At 41.3% G+C, this 16,026-nt stretch overlaps 1 protein-coding gene across 1 annotated transcript in view; it reads right to left on the bottom strand.

The window, feature by feature from the left end:
• Positions 1-1,425: 1,425 nt before the first annotated feature.
• The window catches only part of bach2a (BTB and CNC homology 1, basic leucine zipper transcription factor 2a), a 60,327-nt gene continuing 45,726 nt past the window's right edge, over positions 1,426-16,026 (bottom strand). Inside the window, exons 4-5 of the mRNA XM_034135287.1 lie at positions 3,520-3,726; positions 1,426-2,091 (exon numbers count right to left, since the gene is read on the bottom strand). Coding sequence (XP_033991178.1) covers positions 1,717-2,091; positions 3,520-3,726 — 582 coding nt within the window. The 3' untranslated portion in view covers positions 1,426-1,716. The remainder of the gene's footprint in view (positions 2,092-3,519; positions 3,727-16,026) is intronic.

Genomic DNA, 16,026 nt, shown 5'->3' with positions numbered 1-16,026 from the left:
CTGAAAGTGGTTTCACTGACCCCGCTGCACCAGCCAAAACCCCCCCCCCCCACTGAGAGCACTCCCCCGGCCACGTGCCCCACCATCGACGTTTCACCGCTGATGAATTTGGCGTCTCCCTAAATCAATACCGTGCCAGTGTGTTTGTTTGGAGCTCTGAGCCTCACACTCCATGAGGGACACTGATTGGTCAGTGGGAATTGATCATGTTGCTCTGTGTTTGAACAGATTCACATATGATGTGTGGGTCTGAAGTGTAGGTGTGTTACACCGACACACTGAACCAAATACTTTCATTAGGGGTATTTGTCTTATGTACAATACAAGAACAGTGCAGCTAAATACATCATTACCGTAAGTACAGACACTACATTCTACTTTAAGACAATAAATAAACAAAGAGAGCACTTATGATCCGTCCAGCTGCTGTTCAAAGACCACACCAGGGTGTCCTTTACATTTAGACCACTTCCATTTCCACAGCATATCTGTGTTCTCTCCTTACAAACTTTGAAATATGTTCTGTTTTCCAGGGAGCTAATGTTAGCTATATTTCACTTGACCTAATAAATATAATAGCAGTAAAGAAGAAGTTGCTTGAGAAAATAAATCCTTACATTGAATATCATGTCTGTTTATATTTTAAGGATTTCTTTTCATTCATTGGTCATTTTAGTTAAGTGTACCAATGTGTAAACATTTCAACCTTTTTAAAAGTTTGAGATCATTTTAATTTAGCACTTCCTGTCATTATATTGTAAAGAATGGAGGAACCAGGACTAAATACATTTGTTTTATTCTTTATATTTGTTTCATTGTATGCCTGGCTGTAATTTAAAACTACATTATGTCTGTTTTGGTCATTAAAAGTGATGTTACTACTTAAGTCAAATGAAAATAAATGGTACCATTTGGACTGTGTGAAAATGATTTGGAAACCATGAAGCTGCAAAGTGAAGCGTTTGAAACCGCGTATTTAACTTTGACTAGAACCAACGCAGAAGTAAATGAATGATCTAACAAGCTCAAGCTATTTTCAACATTCCTGCATGTTGACTGAGCATAATTGAAATAAATCATCTATGCTCAACCCTAACCCTAGCTGAGGAACACAGGAGCATGCTATGGAAAAGTCAGTGTAAATGTAGTCAGAAACGGTGTGGTCCTTTAATCTATCCGGACCCTCCTTTAGCGGCTGTCTCCTCCTGGAGGGGGGGGGCAGTGCTTTGTAATGTATTTCTGTCTCTTAGCGCACGTATGAAAGAAGGCAGAAGAGAACTGTGTAAAAACGTCCATCTGAGAAGTCCATGTGAAATTTGACCAAAGAAAGTTTGCATAATGAGAGTCATCTGACCGCGTCATCCAATGAAAATTGTACAAATACACACCTTTGGTAACATTTTACTTTAAAGTCCTGTAACCCTCAACAGTTAAAACACATGTTTATATGTACCAAAGTAAGTATGAAGCGTTGACAGGACTGTAAAGTAAAGTGCGTGTTTACAGGGACATTAGTGAACATTCTGAGGAATTCCTGAGTTTAACCTCCCATGATGCACCAGGGAGGGAGGGAAGCAGACAGGAAGTGGAGTTGGGATGAGACAGAGAGACAGGAAGCTGCCAGTCCACATACACCTGTTGGACAGTATTGCTGATAAGACAACGATGTGTCATCCATTACAAAACAAAAAATCAAGGTAAAGACAGTGTGAGACTCTAGGTCTGCTCCTCTGTTGTACATTTCTCAGTCATTTCCTGACAGAAGTCCACTGTTACCGTGGGGCTACATACTCCCTCATTGGGCCCCAGCAGCAGGGGACACTCGGGGCTCCGCCTCCCCTCCCGCCCCCCCTCACCGAGACACGCGGCGTTACTTTGTCTGGACGCAGGAGAGCGGGGCCGGGAGGAGCCCCCGTGGTCAGAAGGCGATGCTGGGCTGGAGGTGAGGTCGATGCTGGCGTGGGGGGGGGGCTGCGTGCCCTGCACCTCCCTGCACACCTGCTGCGAGAGGAAGGACAGGTTCTGCCACAGCTCCGACATACACACCTTCAGCTGGTTCCGCTCGCTCAGCAGCTTGTCCTTCTCATTCACCTGAGAGACACAGGAGCAGCAGGTCAGCAGGACAGCAGGGCCAATCAGAGTCTGACATTCAGTTCCATTCCATTTCTGTACATTAACCTGATGCTTATATCCACAGCGACTTACAACCATTCAACCATGAGGATATGACCTCAAAACATTTTATATATTGTCACCCAGTGTGTCCTCACCATTAAACCACAGCATCAGTTTTGTGTTCAAATACAGTCTGTCAGGGTGTGTTCGGATCAACATTACCACGGTGTGATTAGAACACTGATGAACCGACGTAATGTCAAGTCATCTGGATATATGCATGTCACATGCATCTGTTAGATTATAGTTTTATATGAACAAATTATGTCTGCTGTTTACCTCCAGATTGTCGTGACAAAAGATACAATCTGTCTCACCATTGTAATGTCATTTTCGTAGTATATTTAGTATATATAAAAATATATTCCAACATTAGTCTTAATACATACATATATTTTTTTTTGGGCAACCAGCGCCTTTATTGGAGTGTCAGTGTAAAAAGGGGGAGACAGAGGAGATGTCACGCAGCAAATTGTCCGATGCTGGATTCGAACCCCGGTCCTACGCATCTGAACCAAGCCCCAGTACATGGGGCCATCTTAATACATATTTTGATATCAGAAGGTCCTTTATTATGGTAGGAAGCCCTACGTCACACCAGGCAGACCAGCTGTGAAGTCCATTTTATCTTTAGGTGACACCTCTGTTTTGAGTGTAAAATGATGGCATATAATGTGACTGCAAACTAGTTTTCGCTTGAATTGTTGGTCTTTTGTTTCTCCTTGGCCAAGCCTTTCAATACACCTTCAGTATTCTAAGACATCAGCAGCCTCTTTGTGTTTTTGTGTATTATTGCTCAAAAAATAACAACCAGAACCTTAAACAGTAATGTTGTTGTGTTCTTTAAAAGCAGGCCTGTTTGCGGTCTGAATGCTTGCTTAATATTGAACAGGCGACCTCTAGTGTCTGTGTGAGGTATGACACTCATCAGTCACAGGCAAAGGCAGAACTAATGAGACCTGTTATCATCTTCATCACTCCACAGGGAGGGCTGAGGGCACAGCTCTGACACAGAGACCACTGTTTGTCTTCCCTGTCTGATACCTCATTGATCCCTTTCTCCCACAAGTAAAGTGTATGGTTCTTCTTGTAACCATAACAACAAAGGATCCCTTACCTTAGCAATTAGTTGTAGTTTGATAAGTTTTCATGCATACCTAGTCTCAACAAAGTGTGTGTGTGCATGTGTGTGTGTGTGTGTGTGTGTGTGTGTGTGTGTGTGTGTGTGTGTGTGTGTGTGTGTGTGTGTATGTGTGTGTGTGTGTGTGTGTGTGTGTGTGTGTGTGTGTGTGTGTGTGTGTGTGTGTGTGTGTGTGTGTGTGTGTGTGTGTGTGTAGACCGTACCAGTTTGCGGATCTCTCCCTCCAGGTTCTGGATGCAGTCCAGCTTCCTCTTGCGGCAGCGCTGCGCGGCGATGCGGTTCTTGCTGCGGCGGCGGATGTCGTGGATGAACTCCAGCTGCTCTGAAGTCAGCTTGTGCATCTTGATGAGGATCTGGAAGTCGTTGCGAGGCAGGTGTGTGATCTGGTCCACAGGGAAGGGCAGCTTCACCTGATGAAAGGACCACAGATGTTGATTTCATTTTAGATGATTTTTCTTTATCTCAATCAATATAGTTTATTTGCATACTCCATACGAAGGTTATAGGATGACAATTGAGCCAACATCTGAGTCATCTGGAATCAATGTTGTGGTTGAACATTAATACACCTTATGATCGACAGGGTGGATTTGATGGCCTTTTTTGCCCTGGGTTTTGTCTCGCAGGCTACATACAAGCTGCACTGTCACATCTTCAGCCAGGTAGTAACACAATAAGACAGCACACATTACACTTAGCCCTGTATGTACATTTGAAATGAGGAAAAGTGTGCATCAAGTGTTGGTCTGTGTATCCCACAATTCAATGCGGTCTTCTGCTCAATTCCTGCCTAACTGTAGGCTTGAAAGCCGATTTAAGAACTGAAAGTAAACAACAGAAATTAGGAAGTTCTTAACCTGTTGGACTGATGGGAAATATTATTATTTATTTCTGCAAAGAGATGAATTAATAAATACTATTCCACATGCCTGCAGTCTTAATGTGGCAGGCTCCAAAAATGCATCACACCAGTAGGCGCTAGAATAGTGTTGGCATGGGGAAGAGCTTGTGGTGTTTGTATGTATGTATTGTTTGTATGCAGGCTGCCTACAGACGTGATGCATACTCCTGGGTTGACTACAAAAATGTGTCATCACTGCACCACTCTATAGCACAGTTGAACATTAGTCGCAGATGGTGCTTTTGGTGGCAAAGAACCACAATACATTATCATGTATGTCATTTTAAATACAGTTGTTTGATCGATAATCAACAGTGAAGGAAGTGATATAATAAAGAACATTAATTATTTTACACCACCGTATTTAAAACACAATAACTAGTTGCATAATATATTGTGCTGGAGTGGTATAAATGTCTCTGCTATAAAATGCAGAAAGAATAAGAGGCATTATACATGATGTAATACATTTAAATACATATTCATAGTTTATAACTCACACTTGCTTCAGTAATAACAAACCCATAAAGCCAGTAGTCATTCTGCTGCATAATCAGTTAGGATTTTGATAATTAAAGTATATTTATGTAAAATGTATTTTCTTTTACTGAAGTAGGATTTTCAATGCAGGGTCTCTCATTGTGTCAAGCATCTACAAACATCAGCTGGCACTCAGTCCTGAGAGCAGCTTCATGGAGTCAGTGTGCTGCAGAGCTCACTAGGGCCCAATCCCAAACCACGCCCTACACCCTACCCCTACACACTACCCCTCCGTGACGGAGTGAACTCCGTGGAGTGACACTCACAGCTCAACGAGGCTTCCTCCTGTCAGATGGAGGGAGTAAATACAGCGGCAAGCTTTGGGACGGCCTCCCCTCTCTCCGGCAGAAACAGGAAATGCCGTAACTGTATGTAACAACGGTTTCAAATCAGCATCTCTTAGACAAAAAAATAAAATTAATAACTCAAATAAAACTCATCTTTAATTGTGTTACTTTTTTGTAAATATCTTTTAGTTTTAAACCTGATGTTTATAAGCTTCTTAGTTTTTGCAACAGTCTGTAAATATACACAACTTTATAATAAAATGCACACATTTACCTTTTTCTAGACTAAACACAGGTATGATCCTCAGTTAAAACATATGAGGTTATCATGAGGTTGTTAACATCGCAGTTTATCAGTGGATGTTTGATGGAACTGTTTGTAAACAGCGTGTTTCCTGACGGACACACACAGCGTGACTCAGGTAGAGACCGGTCTCCAGTCAGCACCGCTGCAGACTCGGGGTGTTTCTCAATGTCGAGTAAAGCTGCTTCAGAGCCACTATTTCAAGCATTCTACGTCATCGAGTGCCGCCGAAGTACTGTTCCAATCTCCAGTATATTTGGAAATCTACCGAGCCCGGCGTACTCCGTTTGGAGAAATATCGAGTCTGCACATGAGTAGACTTCGCGGTCTTAAAATCCCCACAATGCTTTGCGCACGGACCAATTTCCACAAATCTGTGGTGGAAGATGTAAGGCGGGGCCTCTCATATGACGCACACCTGCACACTTGCTAGCGTGTTCCACCCTTTGTTTTCCGAATGCCAGGAAGTATTCTTGACTCGCTTCTGAAGCAAGATGCTCGGCAGACATGTGCTACCAAGCAAGCGTACTCGCGATTGAGAAACACCCACCGTGTTTGAGGGCTTGATAGCCCACTCCCCCTCCACACCGCTCCACACTCGTTGGTTTGGAACAGCACTTAATGTGGCGGACCCTCCGCGCGAACGGAGGGGTAGTGTGTAGGGGGTGGATTGGAATTGGGCCACAGTGTCAGTGTGCTGCAGAGCTCACTAGGTGTCAGTGTGCTGCAGCTTACTGACCCAGCCGCTCTGACACAAAGAGAGAGGAGCTCTTTGTTTCACACACATTCTGCTCCTCACTCTGAACTGATTACAAATGTATGAGCATTTTCTCATTATCTTATTTAAAGTGAAGATAAATGAATAGTCTGTGTTTGCACCATGTAACATCTCAATGTGATTCATCAGAACAGTCTGACAGTGTGTGTGTGTGTGTGTGTGTGTGTGTGTGTGTGTGTGTGTGTGTGTGTGTGTGTGTGTGTGTGTGTGTGTGTGTGTGTGTGTGTGTGTGTGTGTGTGTGTGTGTGTGTGTGTGTGTGTGTGTGTGTGTGTGTGTGTGTGTGTGCGCAGCCTGTCCTGTACTATATAGACATCTATATATAGCTCAGGGACTCTCAGCAGACACATAATAAGGTTGGAATGACAAAATGAGCCTTCGACGGTCGTAAATCCCCTCAACAATCCCTCTCTTTCTCTCTGCTGTACAATGGAATACACTTCCATTCTTTTTAACTATTTCATAGATTGATGAAGGAATGAGTCCTAAAACCCAGAAATGAGTTTGCCTTTACAACTTCCTATTCCATTGTCTCTAAGTCAACGCTTTTTTAATATCTTTTTGGTTGGAACACCAAACTTAGGCCTGTGGTTAACACAAGCTGAAGAGACCTGCACGTGTTGTTCTACGTACGACATAACATATGTCAGTAAATACTCCACTCGTGAATGTCTGAAGCTTTTTTCTGGGTCATAACATTTGTTTCTAACAATTGACTAAATGAGACTATTAAACATCCTCACTCCGAACATTAGCCACCTTTAGCTTAGCGGTGGTGACATGAAATCATGAGGTGATGTAGTTTGTTTATAACCTAAGCTTCTTACTTATGTCGATGCATTGACACAACATTATAAAGTGTTGTTAATATGTGGAGATGATCCTGCTGAAAAGAACTATGTATCACAAACCTGCATTTGCCAAAGATCTCATTTTCTGCAATATTCAGAAATGTAATTGAAAAATCGCATTTCATTTTCTAATGGAACCCTTGATTTGCTAACTTTCATTAACTCTGTCTTTACTTCCCAGATATACACCAAGACCCCAGGAAGAGCACCAATCTGTTTGGTTTCCAGTGCTTTGAACAGAGGTGAGTCTTTTGAATTTAAATGATTTAAGATGTGTCGAAAGAAGTTGTCTCTGGTTGAGGACAACAGAATAAGATCATCTGCATGGAGCAGGTATTCAGTCTCTGCTCAGCAAGTTCATTTAAATACAGGTTGAATTAGGAATCTGTCATTTGTATTTAAATTGTAGTTTTCCTATCTAATTACTCAGGTAGATGTTAAAGGATCAGTAAAATATTTGATTAGAAATATTGAAGAATAACACCCTAAATAGTTAAATTATGAGGAAAAAAACAATTGGCCTAATTGGAGAGGGCAGATCTGGGGTCAGGAGTAACAGCTGGTGGAAAGGGGCACCTTCCACCTGCCTACAGGGCACCCTTGGTGTGTGTGTGTGTGTGTGTGTGTGTGTGTGTGTGTGTGTGTGTGTGTGTGTGTGTGTGTGTGTGTGTGTGTGTGTGTGTGTGTGTGTGTGTGTGTGTGTGTGTGTGTGTGTGTGTGTGTGTGTGTGTGTGTGTGTGTGCTCCAAGATAAGTAGGTCAGGGCAAAAAAGTGGGACAGACCCCACACATGCAGGAGTAATATATGATGTGGGTACACACACACACACACACACACACACACACACACACACACACACACACACACACACACACACACACACACACACACACACACACACACACACACACACACACACACACACACACACACACACACACACACACACACTACACATTGTTTTTATTAGGCACATTGAGCTAAACCCAATCCATTCTAATACAACATTCTTGCAATACATCCTCACCTCATAAATGTTAGAAAGTTCATAGTTTTAAAAATTGTTTGGGAAAGGTATTAAGGTGTCAACCTGTACGATCAACTAGAGACCATCTTGCAATAGGACACGTTGTGAAATCCATCAATAGTTGGATTCCATCACATGATGACCAAAAGTTCAAACATAGTGAAGATATGTAGGTCTTTATGCCTGGTTGTATTTGGTGCATAGTAATCTAACTCCTTGACGTTCTAATATAAGGAGGCTGACAGAAGCCAACCTGCTTCTTGAGCGACCGTCACACCATGAACACCAACAGTGGATAGGGTTTGTTGAAGATATCAGAACATTAAAGGCTTCTCTCCACAGTAGAGTACACATTATTTGGTGAGCAGCAGGTATAATACATGTAGTTAATCTGTCTGTCTGATCCCTGTAGGATGTATCCAAACGGCCCACCTCCAGTGTGTTCAGAATAGATAGTTTTCACTGACTCACCCAGAGCCCAGGCCACAACCACTCACATCTAATATAGTTAGAAGCCTGTGGTGTATGTATGTGTGAGTGTCTTATCATATTATGCATGTTCCAAGAAATCACTATGGCAACTTTTAACTCAAAGGAGTATGTGTTGGAAGTGTTTGTGTAATTTCTCCTGAGAGAAAAATGTCTAAGAATAGTCCCAGCTGTAAATCACACGGAGAATATGCTTGAAACTACTAGCACAGGAGTATGCACTGCTAAAATGGGGCTTCATGAGAGGAAGTTATTGCATAGAGGTGTTTGACACTTAAAGGTGGGGTAGGTAAGTTTGAGAAACCGGCTCGAGATCGCTAGAATTTGAAAATACACAACCGGAGAAAATCTGCCACTTCCTTATAGAACCCCTCCTCCAACACACACGAACGCGCACATGACCAATGAGGGCACGAGATAAGTTTGTGCCCCGATGGAAGGCTGACAGGCAGGTAGGCCATCCAGTTATTTTAGCCGGGCCGGCTAAAATGATTGGTCGTGCTTTTTACAGTATTACGGCTTCCACAGATTACATTTTTTTATGGATTTTTTGCTATCGGGATGTTAAGAGCATTCCATGGAATATAACAAAAAGTGTATCTCGAGCCGGTTTCTCAAACTTACCTACCCCACCTTTAAGTAACATAATATACTATTGATTTGGAAACCTTGTCATTATAGTACAGGGGCAAGCTTTTGACAACATCTGTAAAAAAAAAATCTCAGAATATGTTAGAAATGTCATCACCTGTCATTTTTTATGTTATCTGTTTAATTTAGCAAGTTAGCTAACGTTTGGCTAGCAGGGTTCCAATCCAAGCCCAGAGGAAGTGAGCAGGGTGTTGAAGCATATTTCTATAGTGGCCAATCGGTGGCACTACAACTTCAAGTCAGTCTGTGACATCATTGGGCCCAAAAATACTTTCACCCGTTGACTTACATCGGGAAAGAGAAGTCTTTAAAACTGTGTTTTTTTATCAACTAAGCTAAATCAACTACCCAGTCTAAAAACTTGAATAGTCCTTGTTGAAATCACTGGGCCTCAAAGTTGATCCCGGATGATCTGGGTATTTTTTAACTCAAGGGTTAGGCCTTTGTGGCTTCATGCCACTGAGCCTCCAGCACTGAATCCAGTTATCTTTTAAATCCATGTTCCCATCATAACTTTAAGTGAACACCATATATTGTTACCTTAAAGTCAGTGAGGTAACTGTGAGTATAACTGATCTATAATCTATAGGTATTTACATTTTGGGAGAACTGCATCTGATAAACTCATATCCACTAGCAGTTTCTTTTTAAAGCTAATATAAGCTACATTTAAGCCCTGAGCCTGTTTTTCAGGTCTCAGGCTCGAAAATGACATGCCCAGAACAAATGACAATACAGATGGGGCATCTTATTTCGGACGCCAGCATACAGCTTCCTGCCTACTATCAACCAGTTACCTGCCTAAGACCTGCCAAAGACCAGTATCCGGGAATGTTAAGCCCTCCCACTATTTTCCAATTTCAGGGTTTAACCAGGAGATGGCGCTATATATTAAATAACTATGGCCAAACTAAGACTTAGTTTTTCACAAGAGAAAATGCAGATATTATATAAAGAACTAAAGTTAAAATCTTGTTTTTAATGCCCCAAGAGCAATAAAAACACTTGTTAAAAAAATCCTGAGTGAGGCTTTCATAAATTGCATTTAGCTGACGCTTTTATCCAAAGCAACTTACTATTTAATAAATGATAAATGATTATTCATAACAAATATGAGTGATGTGTGATTATTATTCATGCTATATACTGATATAGGGCTAAGTAAGCAATCAATCCTGCAAATGAACCCTTAGTTGTTCAATATATTTATTCAGACAATGCGAGTAGAAATACAGACATTCTGCTCCCACCTAAGGCCAACGTTGCAATATTACAACATTTCCCTAAAAACTTACCAAAACGTAAACATTTTTAAAACTCTTTCATTTCTGCTCCAGAGCAGTTACATTGGGATTTGATATGTGGGGGGGTTCTGTTAGAAGGTGCGACGGGGGAGAGAGTTAGACGCTCGTGAATTGTCAACGGGGGGGGGGGCCTCTCTGCACGGAGGAGCCGCGGAGAAGAGACACACGTTCACTAAGCCGAATCACAGTGATCTGCTATTTTAAAGTAAATTCAACACATATCGACCCTAAATATAGCATATATTAAGAACGAGAAAGTGTTAACATCGTTTTTTGTAAACATATGACAAATGTGCGAGGGTGATGACATCAGAGCATCGTCCTATGGGCTTAGCCCCGGACAGGTACAACAGGTATTCACTCAGAGGGGGGTAGGTAGCCATTTACATGTCAAAAATCAACATACAGTACTTCCTCCACAAAATGCAGCCTTCTGTTTATTCAACGTGGTGGGGGCCGAAGGAACCGGGCAGAGTTTTTCGCCGGTCAACGTGTGTGAAAGTTTAAATCTTCCTTATTGAGCTTTAAAACAAATGAATAACGACTATATATAATAATAAAATAAACACCGGCATTAAAAAAAAAGTCATGAAAGAGATAAGGAGGAGAAAAGGTTTAAGGAAGTAAGCAAGGAATACAGAATGTCGAAATTAATCCTCTGTTTCACGCGATGTCGAACATTGAAAAGTCCTTATAAAATGATAGAATTTAAAAGAGTCTTGAAAAAGCATGGTGATGGCAATAAATGCATTAATGAATCCCCAAAATCTACAGAATACATTTAATTTAAGGGGAGCAGTTACTGAGAAGTATATAATGAGAACTGCTACCAATGGTGGCCTATTTAGTTTATTAAGAAATACATATTTTTAGCTATTCATTCGCAGAAGTGATCTATCTAAGTTCTATTCATATTCTTGACGGGAAGAGTTAGTATACAATAGGCTTTAAGGCGAGACACCCCAGGTGAATAGGGTAATTTTTTTAACTTAAAGATATCAGCTAAAATTTCTCCAGTTAATTACTTACAATATGGCAATTGTTTTTTGTATTACAAGTTTTCTGAAATAGCATGTTTAAATATGCAAATGAACCATTATCTCATGAAATATGCGCACATTTTAACACATTTCAGGAACCGAAATCTGAACTTTGGATAAAGCCAGGATCAAAATTATTGTTTCATTTTGTAGTTATATTAGTATCTAAGGCTTTTACAGAAGGGATTTTGGATATCTCTTTGTATCACTCCATAAATCAGAAAATACTGTCAACAGCCCTAAAATATCAATTTTCACCATGTTTTTAGGTATAAAATGTTATATAATTCAGGCTATGAATTATATATGACCAAACCCTTCTGTAAAAGCCTTCATAATATTGATAGGAATATAACTGGAAGGTTTAGTGTATGTAACTGCTACTGAAGTGGACATTTCGAACTCAGAGTAGGAGAAAAAACTCATTTTGAGAAAACGACCTTTAAAGATTGCAGTGTGACGCTAGCTAAACCCTCCTGTTATCTGGATGATAGCTTGCGCATCGACGCACTCCGTGAAGGTATTTCATGTTCGGGGTCATTTGTTTTTTGTATAACCTTGCTTTGTGCAAGTGACAATTGTTGTCGTCTTCTCTGTGAACGTTTTTTTCTCCGTTATTTTGCCATTTTCAGATTTAAATTTCTAGCGGAAAGCTAACCAGGAAGTGCTTTAGCACACCACGTGACGCATCTGAACGAATCACGTTGTCAGAAATTGACACCAGCCAATGAGATTTAGTTTCTTGGTTTAAGACCCCTTTGCACTTTCACGATTGCTTCATAGTTGTATTTATCATCTAAATTTGCCGAAACAAGTTTAATATTCTGAAAGCCAAGACTTTGTTTATTTGAAATCAGATGAAAACAAACTGTAACGGACCCTGCCGTGTTATCTTGATATTTCCGGCACAGACCCTTTCATACCGGCAATGCGCGATAGAAAGAACAGGAACTGCGACAGCATAAATATGCGAACACAAACCTACAGACTGCTGGAGAAGAGATATCACAGGGGGGGGTTGGGACACACACATTCCGATGGCCAATTAGTTTTAAACAAAGAGTAGGCTATATTCAACATATGGGTTGGGGCTGGTGAACGGTATGGTCAATGTTTGTAAACACTGTGACATTTTGACTTTATTTGATCATTTCAGTTAAAAACTAACATTCATATTTCATATTACTGTTTTGCCTGGCTGGACCTGTAATTTACAGGAAAGGAGTGCACGCTACTAAAGAGACACGCTACCATGGAAACCAAACAATGGTGTTGCTGTATTGAAGTCCGAGTGGAAACAGTCATATTCGGAGCGGCCGTTATGTTAGAATGAAACAGTCAGGTCGTGACTCACAAAAAAAAAGTGTTACTTCACTAACTGTAAGCTTGTCACTCAGAGTAACCTACACATTAGTACCAGACAAACTGTACATTGTGGTGATTGACATTATTCACCCACGGATCTATGGGTTGGGGTATTGTTCCGCACGGACATTTTAGTGAACCAGACCAGCTGTTTCCGCCGGTCTTCGCTTCCCAGGCATGAAGTTGTTTACAAGTGTGTTCAGATGCTAAATAAAAGTTTAGCTTGTACTTTTGATACCCCGCCTCCGACTCCCGTCTCTCGGCACCACAACATCCAGTTTACTGTATCGAAGTTGATTTCACATGAGCGATGTCGAACATTGAAAAGTCCTTATAAAATCTCTGTTATTAGATCAGTACTTTTCTTATATGACTATTATTGACTTGAACACTGAGAATGTATTTATTAACTTCAGACATTTGAAATATTTGAAATCAGATGAAAACAAACTGTAACGGACCCTGCCGTGTTATCTATGATTACTATGCCTTACTGTACATTCATAATTTCAGCCGGAGGTAGGTGGGAGGCGTTGCGGAGGAGCAGATTGCGAGTGAGGTGCCTGTTCTAAACGAACTATTCCAGCTGTTATAAAGCATTAAATAAAAAGTCATGAAAGAGATAAGGAGGAGAAAAGGTTTAAGGAAGTAAGCAAGGAATACAGAATGTTTCGTTACGTAACTTTGTTGAGAATGTGGCCATGTAATAAACGGGATAATTTGCAGCGACTTGGTCATTGTGGGGAAAAATAACACCCATCCTGATCGTTTCAATGAAGTTGAATACAGAATATTCATATTTGTCAGTGATTTCATGTCAATTCGGCGAACATAAACATCAATGATGATGATTAAATTAGGATTAAAAATCGGGAGAGCCGGCTCGTTCGTTTTTTTCGACTAAACAACATTATTTTGTTAAATAACAACATGGTGATGTTTTGTAAATGATTACATGTCTTATTTAGCACAGACTATGATCCTATCCGTGACATATGGATCTTAACAACAAAGAAGTTGATTTCACATGACTCCAGTGTGGAACCCCACTGCACCCCCTGGTGGATCAATGATCCATTGCAGCTGGCTTCACAATAATTAAATGTATTTATCACGGGGGCGGTATCAAGTCAGACTGGGGGCCGGCCGGCCATCACGGAACGTGCACGAACCAATCACGACCCTCGCGTTTTAAACTGTCCAAAATAAGACGCTCCATCTGTATCTTCACTTCTAAAAGGGGTAAATTAATAATCTTTTTTCTCAAAGCAATGATACACCTGTGAGTTGGATGTAGAAGAGTCAGAATCAATATAGATGTTTTTATTATAAAGTAAATTCAGATTGAACATAGTAAAACAATGTCAATTATATAGTTTCCGTCCAAAGAAACCCCATTACTTATAGTGAAAACCACCCTTGAATGATGGGATCGGAGACTAAAAGCTTTAGGAATCCAAACTATAACATATAATAAGTACCCTGTATCAAGATTGATGCAAAACAAGTGACATTTTACCTTTTTAGAGAGGTTTAGAAAGAAAAAAACACCTCTCGGGTCATTTGGGGTGTATTTGCCGTTTCTCTGGAACCCATTGGTCGATTTTGGTGATGGACACCTCTTTTTAACCGTTAGCGCCAATAGAATCGAGGCGAAGTTCCTAAATCCACCTACACATTACCATTGAGGAGTGAGAGTGATGCGCACGCAGTTTGCCCAAACCGAAAGCTACGTTACGCTCTGAAAACTGAAAACTAGGCTTATTGATCATAAATATGATGATGGATTATCAGTAATCATTTCAAAGTGACACAGAGACATTGGATTAACCTTCAGCAGCGTCTTTATGCGTTTATTGTCATTGAACACAACTTTTGATCAGAAAACAGCAAAGGTAAGACCTATTTGCCGATTTGGCTCCGTAAAGTAGAGTTGTGTGTTGTCTTTGCTGGCTTTCGCTGCTGCGAGCTTTGGTCGCTCAGTGATGATACATATACCATTGGAATCTGTGGAATCGCAGCTTTCATATGGTATCTAGTTTGTGCAGATCCGATGAAGTATACAATATTTCTACCGTGAGTTATGTGCTAAGTGCGTTAGCATTCTTTCGTTTAGTGCTAATTCAAAGGTTCGGCGTTAGACTTGTGTTTTGTTTCGGTAAAAATGGTTCACATCGTCAGGTACCCGTTAAGTGGGTATGACACATTCATAGTTTGTTAAATGTTAAGAAGCCCTCAGACGCTGTTTCTTGCAAGATGTTGTTAACAGGTTAAAGAACTGCTGAATAACGTTTGTTGTTTTCTGTTCCACTTGCTCTCAGACTACTCATGAAGAAGTTTAGAGAAATCTGACTCATGAGCTTTTAAGGAATGATCGGAATATCAGTGCCATTGTGACTTGTGGTCCCTGGCGGCTCTTATATTTGAATAGCTTTCACTGTGCTTTCAGGGTAGATTAGCAAAAAAATACCTTAAAGGTCCCGTGTCATGCTTTTCTGGTTATTACCCGTCCCCTTGTGTGTTATGAAGGGTTTTATGCATGTAAAGTAAACGGTCTGCAGAGTCACAAACCTTCAAAGTACACCCTGTAGCGAGTAAAACTCTAACACAGAAAAGACCTGTCTATGCTGCCCCAGAACGCCTCGTTGGAGATTTCTCTTTTTCCATTGTTTTCTTCCTGGGTACAGTGACGTGCCCATACCAAAATGGACCCATTGTCCTTGGAGCTCCGCACACACACATACTCTCTCAGTGGCGAAACTGTGACGCGCTGGGGGGGGGGTGCTAGTGGAGCCTCGCAGATGGGGGTGCTGCAGCCCCCTCAGCATCCCCCCCTTTCAGTGTCCATTCGCGATGTCTCGCAGACCCCACGCAGCGAGCAGGAAATGAACCCCGAGCCGTGCAACGTCCCGCCAACACCACAGCACCCAGACCCCACGCAGCATTCTCATCTGTTTGTCCTTACTGGTCATTTTCTGGTTGCTAACGCCATTGTAACACATAAACACTGATGTTCCGCTGTAGTGGTAGACTCATCAGAACAGAGTGGGCGAGCTGACCAATCAGAGCACAGTGGGCTCACAGGGAGGGGGGGGGGCAGGAGCTCCAACAAGCTGTTTAGGACAGAGTGAATACACATACTATACAGAGATGCTGTATGAGAAACCAATGTGAT

This window comes from Trematomus bernacchii, unplaced genomic scaffold (genome assembly GCF_902827165.1).
Source record: "Trematomus bernacchii unplaced genomic scaffold, fTreBer1.1, whole genome shotgun sequence".
NCBI classification, from domain to species: Eukaryota; Metazoa; Chordata; class Actinopteri; order Perciformes; family Nototheniidae; genus Trematomus; species Trematomus bernacchii.
Note: the sequence above shows the minus strand (reverse complement) of the source record. Positions and strands in the feature narration are given on the sequence as shown.